Source organism: Castor canadensis, chromosome 4 (genome assembly GCF_047511655.1).
Source record: "Castor canadensis chromosome 4, mCasCan1.hap1v2, whole genome shotgun sequence".
Lineage (NCBI taxonomy): Eukaryota > Metazoa > Chordata > Mammalia > Rodentia > Castoridae > Castor > Castor canadensis.
Genome location: NC_133389.1, coordinates 42,791,582 through 42,804,178, shown reverse-complemented (window position 1 = coordinate 42,804,178; position 12,597 = coordinate 42,791,582). Strand labels below are relative to the sequence as shown.

At 34.4% G+C, this 12,597-nt stretch overlaps 1 protein-coding gene across 7 annotated transcripts in view; it reads right to left on the bottom strand.

Moving 5' to 3' along the window:
* Trappc8 (trafficking protein particle complex subunit 8) overlaps positions 1–12,597 on the bottom strand; it is an 81,326-nt gene that overhangs the window by 32,405 nt on the left and 36,324 nt on the right. For all 7 annotated transcript variants that reach the window (XM_074070090.1, XM_074070089.1, XM_074070086.1 and 4 more), the window contains 7 exons: positions 10,796–10,927; positions 8,189–8,413; positions 7,192–7,300; positions 5,155–5,349; positions 4,622–4,752; positions 1,330–1,404; positions 724–850 (listed from right to left, as the gene is read on the bottom strand). In XM_074070090.1, the coding sequence (XP_073926191.1) occupies positions 724–850; positions 1,330–1,404; positions 4,622–4,752; positions 5,155–5,349; positions 7,192–7,300; positions 8,189–8,413; positions 10,796–10,927 (994 nt within the window). The remainder of the gene's footprint in view (positions 1–723; positions 851–1,329; positions 1,405–4,621; positions 4,753–5,154; positions 5,350–7,191; positions 7,301–8,188; positions 8,414–10,795; positions 10,928–12,597) is intronic.

The window sequence follows — 12,597 nt, the reverse complement described above, 5'->3', positions numbered from 1 at the left end:
AGAAATAAATAAGTAAATTATGTTGATGTTTACAGTTTAACACTAAAACCCTACTCTCTTTCATGGTAACAGAATTTCAAAACCCAGAGCCTCATGTGTGCTACACAAGTACTCCACCACTTAGCTATATCCCAGCTCTTATTTTATTTTTATTTTGAAACAGGGTCTTGGTCAATTGCCCAGGCAGGCGATGAAGTAGCAATCCTCCTGCTATAGCTTCCCAAATAGCTCAGATTATGGAGGTGTGAGGCACTGTGCCCTGCATCAAGTGTTGAATATTCAATGATACAGGAAACACTGGTCAGTCTTCTTCCATGTTTTATAAAAAGGATGTATTCAAAAAATGTGCTAAGGTGATTTTTGTTTTGACAGTAGACATTTCAATAATAGAATTTATATGATTAGAATCTATTGGGATCAGTAACACAAAAGAAAAATACACATAGTAGAGTCTAAGAATTATAAGAAAAGATATCAAAAGGGAATAAAGTTATTTTTGAAGGTATGGAAGAAGTTAAAAAAATCTAAACTTAGAAAAAAAACAAAAAGAAGATAAAATTTAAAAAGTAAAATAATCTAAATTAGTTATTCTTACATGTGCCTAAATGTCTTTATCTAAAGGTGCATTAGACCTATTTAGAAAACAGGTCATTTTCATTTGCAGTATTGCATGAAATGGCTTAAGTGTTAGTTTTCTGATTACTTGTAATACTATAGCTTTACCTGTGTGACATCCAGAAAGAGAACCAATGCCATCTACTGTCATGGAGCCCTGAACAGTGCCGAGATCATAAACAACTCCCAGAATATGCAGCTCCCCTACGTGATGGGGAAAGAGCTTTAGTCTTGCCTGTGGAAATATTTAAGTCATTCTCATTATGTCCTCATAATATCTTAAATAGTGAAATACCTAAATTCTGTAATATTGCAGAAATATTAACCCATGACCTAAACTTTTAAAATACCAAATTTTCCTTTTGAAAAGTATCTATTTTTAAAAAAACTAAATGCAACAATTATAGGGTTAGCTCCTCAACAATACTTTTAACAAAAATCAAAATAATTCTGTTCAACTAAGTATGCAAATTCACCACACTAACAGCAAGAAAGTGAAAAGTTTTGATCAAGCTTCTCAGGAAATTAAATCAAAGACCACTACTAACCTACTTTTCCCACATTTCTTCCTAAGCAATTCCAGCTTCCTAATCTTCCAAATTTAGGTCTTACAAAAACTAGAACATATAACATCTGAATAAATTGAGCCGATTATTAAATTTGTTTCTAGCTTACTTTCAGAAAGGCAAAAGACAGAAACGATAAAACAATTACCACTTTAGATTCTTCACTATTAATTAAGAATTCAGAAATAACTTCAGTTCCAATCATTCCAGGTTCACCTATAACCTAAAAAACAAATTATTTATAAAAATAGGCATTCTAATGAATAAAATATCAGATTATTAACATCATTATAAACCAATACATAGAAACAAAAATACTAACCAAATTTAGTATTTCTAGGTTCTTACATGAGCTATGCTCTATGTGAAGCATTTATTTGCATACTTGGATTAGAGCCATGCTGTGGTAGGTACTTGATAAATATTTTTAATTTTGTTCAGTCAAATCAGCTGAAGAGGATAAGAATCTATTCAAAGATTCAGTTACCAAAAGAATAAAATCCCAAGAGAAAAATTTCAATTGCTCTGTCAACATTAGCCACAATAGTATTTTAATATTGTAATAATGCAAAAATCTACATTTTTTTGCTCCAACCAGCCTCTTTTTCCACCTGGCCAATAATACTTAGAAAAGATGCTGGTAGCATAGGCACGATACAGAAAGACATGTGGACAATAAAAGTACTGAGAGGGCTAGCGGAATGGCTCAATTTTTATAGTGCCTTAATAGAAAGTGAAGTCCTGAGTTAAAACTCCAATACTGTCAAAAAAAAAAAAAGAGTAGTAGGAGAAAGAAAGGCTTCCAATGATATCCATAAAAGCTAACTGGTTTATACTAGAGGTAAACTTGATCTTCACAAACATTATTTTACTTTTACTATGAAGTCAGTTATTTGACACAAAAACCACAAATTACACCTTCCTAAATTCCAGTTCAGCATCTTAATCCATCAGCAGAAGCAGCTCACAAAGAAATGTTGAGTAAGGCAGAGGGTGTGAGGATAAGGTCAGCCTGGGTCATATAGCAAGACAGAAAGGAAAGAAATGGAAGGAAGGAAGGAAGAGAAAGAAGGGGAAAGAAGGAGAAAGGGATGGAGGAAGGACTCTAGAGTTGAAACTTATAGGAAAAAGTACAACTATTTTAAAAGTGCTAAAAGTTTTCATTTACTAAATCTCCTTTAGAATCCAACATATTAAACAGGCTAATATACTTAAAAAGATAATAGAGCTTTTAAAAAAAAACTTATCCTACCTTCACGTTTCATACTCTTCTAAATAATTTAACATTCATAGTTAGTATAACATATATGTTCTTCCAAGTTCTCTTCCTAGACCAGCACTACAACGCTGGCTTATTTTCTGTTCCCATAATAATTTTTTTCACATTATTAAAACATTTAGCAAAGTAGTACATGGAATTAAAAGTTTGTTTGGTTTTCTTTTGCAGTAGTAGGGCTTGAACTCAAGGCCTACAACCTTAAGCCACTCTGCCAGCCCTTCTTCTGCAAAGGGTTTTTTCAAGATAGGGTCTTGTGAACTATTTGCCTCGGGGTGGCTTCCAACTGTGATCCTCCTGATCTCTGCCTCCTAAGAAACTAGGATTATAGGTGTGAGCCATAGCAACCAGTGGAATTAAAAGTTGTACTACATATACCGCTGAATATAAATTAGTAAATTAAAAAGTATATTTCAGCCAGGCATGGTGATGCATGCCTGTAATCCCAGTTCTCGGGAAGCTGAGGCAAGAGAATCATGAGCTTAAAGCCAGCCTGGGCTATATAGTGTTTGTGGTGAGCCTGGCTATACAGTAAAACCTTGTCTCAAAATTATAATCATAATGATGATGATGATATGTGTGTGCATGTGTCTAACTTATGTGTTACCATCAGCTGGCTAACAAAAATTATTTGTTCAAGTCATACCTGTTATAAAAGTAACTATCTTAAGCCAATGTGGAGGCACAAGCTGATGTGATGTCACAGGCCTATAATCCTAGCACTTAGGAGGCTGAGTCAGCAGGTCTCCTAGACTACAGAGTGAGACACTATCTAAAACAAACAAACAAAAAACTACTTTAAATATGCAAATGGTTTATTATAAACATTAATATGAAAAGATGAATATATATGAATTCACAAAACAAGAAATAAAATCTGTGTGTGGCGGCACATAGCTATAATTCCAGCACTGGGGAGGCTGAGGGAGGAGAATGGAGAGTTCAAGGCCAGAGCAGACTAATAAAACCTTTTCTGAAAACCTAACAATAAAAAGAAATATGAATACAAGAACTTCATCTTTATTAGAAATCAATGAAATGGAAAACAATAATAGTAACAGGGAATTTTTTACCTGTCAAATCAATACTGGTATTTTTGTAAATAATAATGTTTAATGTTAGGACTGGTGGAGTGGTTCAAGTGGTAGAATGCCTGCCTAGCAAGCATGAGGCCCTGAGTTTAAACCCCAGTACCACAAAAAAATAATAATAATGTTTAGTATTGCAAGTATCAGATGCTCAGCTCCATATGCTGTTAATGAGGTCATTCGCATAACTTCTAGTGAAACTAACAGGGGATTAAAGTATTTATTCCCTAAAATCTTATAACATCTAGGAATCTTTCCTAAAGAAAATAATCTGAAGGCTAAAAAGCTAGCCAGGCACTGGTAGCTCACACCTGAATCCTAGCTACTTGGTAAGCTGAGATCCAGAGGATCACGGGTCTAGGCCAGTGTGGGCAATAGTATGTACCTATCTCCAAAATAACCAGAGCAAAATAGACTGAAGATGGGGCTCAAGCAGTTAGAGCATCTGCTTTTCCAAATGTTAAGCTCTAAGTTCAAACCTTAGTCCCACAAAAAGAAAAAAAAACAAAACCTATGCACAAAAATATTCAGCACTGGGGCTAGAGATGTACTTCAGTGGTAACATACGGTAAGGCCCTGGGTTTGATCTCCAGCCCTGCCAAAATAAAAATAAAATAAATTCATGCACAATTACTGTGGTAGTAAACAAGGAAACCTCCAAAGCATCTACCAATGGTAGAATAACTTCAGAATCATTCAGAGGATTATGTAAAAATAAAATATTAATGATATTTTAGTATTAGAGAATGCATATTAAATAATAGAGAATGAAAAGGCAACATATACAATATAAGGAAATCCCAAAGACAAGCAAAAGCCATACAAATGGAAATGATTGAATGACACACAGCAAAATGTTAAAGTGGCTATTTTTTCTAGATAGTTAAGAAATTTTACATTTATACTTCATGTTTTTTCTGATTCTTTCAAATGTCAACACTAAAAACAAATACATTTTAAAAGTAGGCAAAACAAGAGTTAAGTACAATTCACTGCACAGAAGCAGAAAAGTTAATACAGCATCTATTAGGCTATAACTGAAACATGCTTATTACAAATACCTTTTAATAACTTACTAGTTCTCTAACTTCTTCATTATCCTTTCCACTGACATCTTTAGGATGAAACTTCCACAGCAGTGACAAATCAGTCAACAAAAGTGGAACTTTCAAAGGGTTTCTAAAAGCTACTTCCACTGTAATTGGCTCTGTAAAAGAAAGGTCTACATCAATAACTTTGGTAAACCTCACACCTCACCCTAACTTCAAACCCCGCTTGCTTTCATGACTGACTGCATTTCTGCCCAGACTCTTCTTTACCACCTTATAAAGGTCTTTTTAGTTAGAATTCAGCTTTAAAATTACCTCTTCAAGAAAACATCCTCTATTTCTCTGTAAAGAACGTCATTCTTTAAATACTCCAGCATCACATTGTCTATACCTGCATTAAAGCTCCCAGTATTTGGAATTATACATGCAGCTCAGTAAACTGTGAGTTTCTAACTTATTCTGCATTCCCAGCCCTCCAGTAATATGTGACATACTCTAAATTATCTTGAACCTGCTGTAAGTAAAACAAACAAAAACAAATAAAAACTCAAGTATATCACCTTCCACAACTGCCAGTGGAAATCTGGAGTTATCTGAGTAATTGTTCAAACAGTATTGTGTGGGATGAAAATTGGTTGGAATTACTCCTTTGTTAACCACAGCCACTACTTGTTCCTCAAGTTCTCGCCACTGCTGAGAAGATTCAGAGTCATATTCTTGATCAAGACTTACATGAGTAGCTGCTTGCTTTTCACCTTTAAAAAAAGTGTCACAATACACATTCATGAACACTTGTCCTAAAATAAGAACCAGAGGTATCCAGGTAAATGACCATGCGCGCGCGCGCACACACACACACACACACACACACACACACACACACACACAGCTACTTCTAATTCTTTAAGAAGAAATTATAAAAATGTCTTCTCATTAGCCCTAGACTAACTAGAACATTGCTTATAGTATTAATATTCTTTTCCTTCTAACTCCAAAAGAATGCTTTTTCTCTAGCTTCCACAAACAATTTTTATATGAAGTACCTTAAACCTATAGAAAAAAGCATAGAAAATAATACAGGAAATGCTTATACCCTAAAAATTGTAAATGTCAACTCTTATCAGATGTGTCTGGGATCACAGGTAAGAGCTGATCCCCTATCTTTCCCAATTCTATTGCTCTCCTCACCCCAACTGGCATACTTACTCTCAGAGTTACTATGAAGTTGAAGTTTATCACTCTTACCCATGTTTGGTTTTCTTTTTTGCAGTACTGGGTTTGAACCTGGGGCCTACACCTAGAGCCACTCCACCAACCCTTTTCTGTGAAGGGTTTTTTTGAGATAGGGTCTCGCAGAATACTTGCCCAGGCTGCCTTTGAACTGACATCCTCCTGATCTCTGCCTCCTGAGTAGCAGGGATTACAGGCATGAGCCACCAGCACCCAACACCCACGTTTACTTTTTAATTTTACCACATGTGTATACACATGAACAATGCATAGAATGAGTTTGTGTATTTATACTATAGATGAATTTTTTCATACATTATATTGTATTATCCATATTGAAACATGTAAAATTAGTTTACCCATGTGAACTAATTCCATCAGTTTAACATAAATAAATCCATTATTTGAACACATCAAAATACACTGACTCATTTTCTGCTATTAGGAATTCTAGTTGTTTCACATTTTGCTATTAAAAAAATACTGCATGAGCCAGGCATAGGTGACTCACACCTGTAATCCTAACTACTCAGGAGGCAGAGATCAGGAGGATTAAGATTTGAAGCCAGCCCGGGCAAATGGTTCATGAGACTCTTATCTCAAAAATACCAAACATAAATAGGGCTGGCATAAAATGTGACTCAAGTAGTGGAACACCGGCCTAGCAAGTGCAAGGTTCTGAGTTCAAACCCCAGTACCACTAAAAAAACCAAACTGCCATTAACATGATAAATATTTTTTTAAAAAAACACTAGATTTCATGGAAAAATAACAATTAAATTCAAATATAAGAATATTTGGAATTAAAATTTTCACTTCAACATACCTCAAGAGCTTTAATATGTTTAAAGTTTTGTTTTGGTAGCACCATTTCAAAGTTCAATTCCAAGAAAATAATCCTTTAAAAAAAAATAGTCTCACAACAAGAAGAGTAGAACATGGCTAACTGTTCTATCCTTCTGTATAAATTAACAATTTTTAGTAAGAAAAAGTTAAATGTCCATAACAATATGACTTTATACAACCAAAAAAGATGGAAGCAATCTAACTATAATGAGGGAATGTTAAAGTGCTTTCTATGCTCTGACTGGAGTATCTTATTAACATTAAAATGCTAAGATCATAATAATGACCATCCTTTACATTATGTGAAGAAGGACGTAAGTATAACTGCTTTTATTACTTTTAGCTTTTAGGCTGGAAGGAAAAACATGGAGTAGTGCTTATCTTCAGATGGCAGGACAGAAAGTGAAGTGATATAATTATTTATTTTCAAATATTCAACTACCCATCATTTTTTAAATAGAAAAAGAAAAGATCTTTAAAAGTAGTCACTAGGTAACTAGGCCAAGTGAAACTTTACTAACCATCTGCTGGTCGTCTATCGTGGCCAAAGAAAACCCGTGTGGCTGAGCTGTTAATGTATGGTAAAGGGAGCTGTGGTAAAGGGCCATCTGGTGACAGCTGACTCACATTCTGAAAGAAATACAAAACAAAAAAGGAACTGTTGCAAGGAAACTACATTTTCTTCTTATACGTTCCCTTATTTTTTAACACACAGATATTAAAAACATGATAAATAAAAATAGTAAGACATATTAGTGTTATTTAGTATCAGTCATTAAATTCTGCAACTGAGAAGACCTTTAAGTACCATTTTTTCTGCATCAAGAAAACTTCCAAAGGCTACTTTAGTTCTCTTCAACTTCCAAATGTTATTTTTATATACATTTTACTTTCTATGACTCATTACAGCATCCTACCTGCCAAAATTCTAACCCTTCTAACCCATATAATTTCAAATTAATAAAGTATAAGGAGTAGCTATTTTCTGCAATATGGATATAATATAATCTATTCGTTAGGTCTTGGAGAAAATTACAACTTACTTTTGCCACAAAAATCAAATCAATGCTTTATATTTTCTACCTTCCTGTCTCAGTGAAATATTCTTTCAATTAATTTTTCTAAGTTACACCACAATACTTCCCACAGATCCATACCTCTTCATCTTTCATATGAAAAAGAATGTATGCATTTTGTAAAAACATGATGATCCTATAAAAACATGATGAAGAAACTGTACAGAAAGTTTGCGGCATCTTTTTAAAGATTCTAAGAACAGTCACAAATCAAATGTTTACTGAAACATTAACATTCTCTTAAAAACTGTGGAAGAGGCAATTCAATGGAGATCTGTGACCAAGAAACTTAGCCTTCCACAACTTTATTATGATAGATTATTACATACATTCTAATAAAACCATTTTATTATACTCCTATTAGATAGTAAAGAATATGCTTTTTGCTGAAAATAATGACTTAAAACAATCTTAGAATTTATTTCTGAAAAGAAGTATTCACCTTATAAACATAAAGATATTCTCTGAGGAAGGCCCCTTGTTGAGCAGCAGATTGCTTACTTTCATTGATTAAAATATGCCTAAAAGCAGACACAGCATTGTCCAGTTGCCTAAGAGTATAGGATTGGCGCCCAATTGTGAAGTTAATGTGATCCTCTGCAAGAGACCAGCCTTTTCCTTTATAAACTTGCATGGCTTGACAATAGCAGCGTAAAGCATGCTTTTTCTGAAAGAAAAGAAACAAAATGAAGTGTTATAATTCAAATTTGTCTTGGACTGGAAAGAATAAACACACAGACACATAATAACTTGCTCACCCTCTAACAGAGAACAGGATAATGAAGAAAATGAAACTAACATATAATTATGTAACTCAATTACACAATTATATCTGGAATGATAGAGATTAAGTTTCCTCAACTATCCAAAAATGTGTGTGTGTATGTGTGTGTGAGAGAGAGAGAGAGAGAGAGAGAATGGTGTAGAAAATACAAAGGAAGATAAAGAGAGACCAGTCTACCCTGATATATAGCCTGTATTTCTCTGAGCAGCATCTTAAAAAGGTCAAATTCAGAGGGAAGTCCACACCTCTCAATTTAGTTTTATTTATTTGAAATTCTTTCTGGGAGGATACACATAAATAATTTTCAACATATAAAATGAATAGATTTTGCTAACATTATGATGACAAACATATTTACACTGTACCTAGACACATACTATGTTTTCAAAGAATTTTTTCTTACCAAGCAAAACAAATACTTTTTCAAACTCTTTTTTTCTCTTGCCTACAACCAAAAACATGCATTGAATTTACTTGGCCATATCTACCATGTGATGGCACAGATTTACATGATGTATAAATCAATATTATTTTCCTACTAACAGTCATATACTGTTCCAGTCATGCTGACCCCTGCCTACCCACTAGCCACAATTCACTGGCCAGTGCTGTGACCAACATGAGGTGGTACCTCACACTGTTCAGGGGGCCATTGCATTTCTGATCTCTTAGAAAAGTATCTAACGAGATTTAAAAGTTGTAAGATTTTAAAGTCCACCTTTTATAGTCAATATAAAAAGATTATTCAGGTAATACCAAAGACAATCACATATACTCTCTTCAGAACTTTTCCTTTTTTTTTTTTTTTTAAATTGGGGTTTGAACTCAGAGCCTCACACTTACTAGCCAGGCACTCTACCACCTGAGTCATATTCCCAGTCCTTTAGTGTTGGGTGTTTTTGAGACTATATAATCTCCTCCCTCCTCTCTCATCCCTACAATCACACCCATTTTTTTAATGTCATAAAAACTTGGTGCTTCTCAGAAACATTTGTCCTTAGAATCATATGTGTTCTAAGGGTCCTACTTCCAAAAGAGACACTGATCTTGACCAACTTCAATACTATGTATATTGGCACTGCCAGCAGACCTGCATTTTTTATCATATTCTCACCGTCTTGAAAGAGTATACAGCATAATCAGAAAACAGCAAACCCAGACACCCTGTAATCATTAACTCTACAGGGTAACTACAATTAGAGATGATTATAAGGTCAGACAGCAAATGTATTGATAGCTACTACAAATGTAGTGTTTTTAACTTGCTGGTCATTTCCTAGAAGAAATATACCCTATAATTTAAAGGTGGAATACAAGCAGCTGTTTCCAGCTGCAAAGACATTATCATTCTCACAAATGAAAGCATTCACAAAAGAGGACAAACATGTAGTAAAAGAGGGCTTTTTTGATTTTATGATGTATGCTCAGCTCCTACCATAGTCCCTGGAACAAAGAGAGATTACTCAGCCCAAGCTTCTAACTCTATTTGGAGTAAACCAGTATCTCAATGATGCCCCTGCTTTCAGCCTCCAGCAAACTCTCTCCAACTAACTCATACAGGAACTGGAGCTCCAGAAAGCTTTCTAAATCAACAGACCCCTCCAACCCAAATGCTTCCAGAAACAAGCAGTAGATTTCTACATATTAAATATTTTTAGTCAATACCATTGTAAAGCACCTTCAGAGACAACAGAAGATCAGAGCTCAAGTAGGGAACATTCACCCCTACTTGATGGCAAGAGTATCTGGCCTTTCACATATTTGGGTAAAATTATAAATCTTATACATAAAAAAACCTAAGACTCAGAAAAGTTAAGTAACAACAAAAGTCAAGTTGTGAGTGGAAGACTTAAACCCATTTCTGTCTAAAAACAAATCTCATGCTTTTAAGCAGGAGATAATACATTATCTCAGAACAAAATTTACTTCAACTTTTAGGATTGTTTTGGGGTTCTTTTTTGTTTTGTTTTGTTTTACAGCACTCCTGCTTGATTGAACTCAGGGTCTTCACCTTGAGCCACTCCACCAGACTTTTTTTGGTGACAGGTGTTTTCAAGATAGGGTCTCACAAACTATTTGCCGGGGCTGGCTTCGAACCTCTATCCTTTTGATCTCTGCCTGGTCTGAGTCTGTAGGATTACAGGCGTGAGCCACCAGCTCCCAACCTCTGTTAGGATTAATTTCACATCAGAAAAATTAACAATGATACATTATATAATAAATTAATGAGTAACAACTTTTTGCGTCTCAAAAAACTGTGCTCACCTGTCCAGCTTTACTAAACCGATGGCCTGCCAATATCATATGAAATGCGTATTTTCTAACCATGGGACTCTTCATGTTTATAAAGCAATGTGCCGCCTGTTCCAAGAGAAGTGCACTTCGAAGATCAGAATCCTATTTAATATTTAAAACAAACAAACAAACAAAACTATTAGTTTCATGAAATTAAGTTAACTGGTTAAAAGTATTTACTTTCTTAGTACATAGAATATTCAATGTTTAACTTAGAGTGTAAGAGGGCAGAGATAAAGGGACAAACCAATCTTGACTCTTCCAACAAGCACAAATTCCATTCAAAAAGTCTTCAAAAAATTGAACTGTTTTGGCTTTTCGTAAAAGTCAAATGCCTAATTATGATATGTACTATGCAACAAATCTCTGAAGAACTACAATCCCATCGCAAATGGCAAAAAGTATATAAACTGAGAACTTAAATACAAGTATGCTGATTAAAAAGAAACAACAAAACACAGAAAAAAATAGATTTGTACTCATCTAATTTCTTCTGGAAGGTACTCTGTGATTTCAATCCACCCACAAAAAAAAAGGAAAACAGAATGTGCAGATAATGAAATAAACTAATCTACTATTTTATTCTCTGTTAAGGTCTTTTTATATTTAAAAGAAACCTCAATTTTTGCTATAATTCTTAAGAGCCAAAATGACTGCTTTCCATTAAAAAGTTTAGAAGGCTTCGCCTTCAAAGATGATCTCTTCACAGTAAAACTCAAATTAGTTTCCAATTCAACTCCTTACAACAGAGCATCTACAAAACCCACATACTACATTACTACCACTCAAGAAGATAACCTTTCAAATAAGTCATCACTTTACAAATAACTGAGAAAGTACTGAAGTTGCTGATTAAATATCAACAACATTTTCTCCAAAACTTTCTCTAGGTTTTCAGCTATTCTCAAGCTGAACTTACCATGCCCTTCCATGTGTTCTGCTGCCATTATTTTCCCCAGGGAAAGTTGAAAACAGAAAACATTGACTTTAAATGCAATAATTTCAACAAATTTAGTTACATCAAAAAGTGTTCATGCGCCATTGATAATTATAAACTATCTCTAACAATCTTAAAACATTTGAAGCGAAATAGATCTGAGGAAGCTATCTACAACACATTCAGCAAATGGTAACTATTATTACTTCAACCCCCTCATGACAAAAACTAAATGATCAAATGATTTCTCTAGGAATTAAAACCTTACTAGGTGCCATGGCTCACACCTATAATCCTGGCTACTCCGGAGGCAGAGATCAGATCAGGAGGCCAGCCCAGAGAAATTTCCAAAATAACCAGACCCCATCATCTCCAAAATAACCCAAACAAAATGGGCTAGAGGTGTGGCTCAAGTGGTAGAACACCCGCTTTGCAAGCACAAAGCCCTGAGTTCAAACCCCACTACAAAACAAAACAAACAAAAAAAAACTTGAAAAGCTACTATGTAGGAACATATAATTAATGAGTGCTCTTTAACAAGAGTATGCACATCAGAATTATTTGAGGGCTTGTATTTTCATTTTTCAGGAAAATCTTTTTTGTAAAAAAAACTGTTAAAAGTATATTTTTTAAAGAATAAGTTGTTACAGAAAGAACATCTTTCTTATCCTCCCCATCCTTCAACTCACTTACCTGAGGTAACTAACTAGTTGTTAGCTTAGTGCTGGTATCTATCTCTATCTCTATCTCCATCTCTCTCTTTCCCCACGTGTATGTGCTTATAGCCCTAATAGTACTTTTTTTATAAATACATGTAATTTTTATATATGAGTGG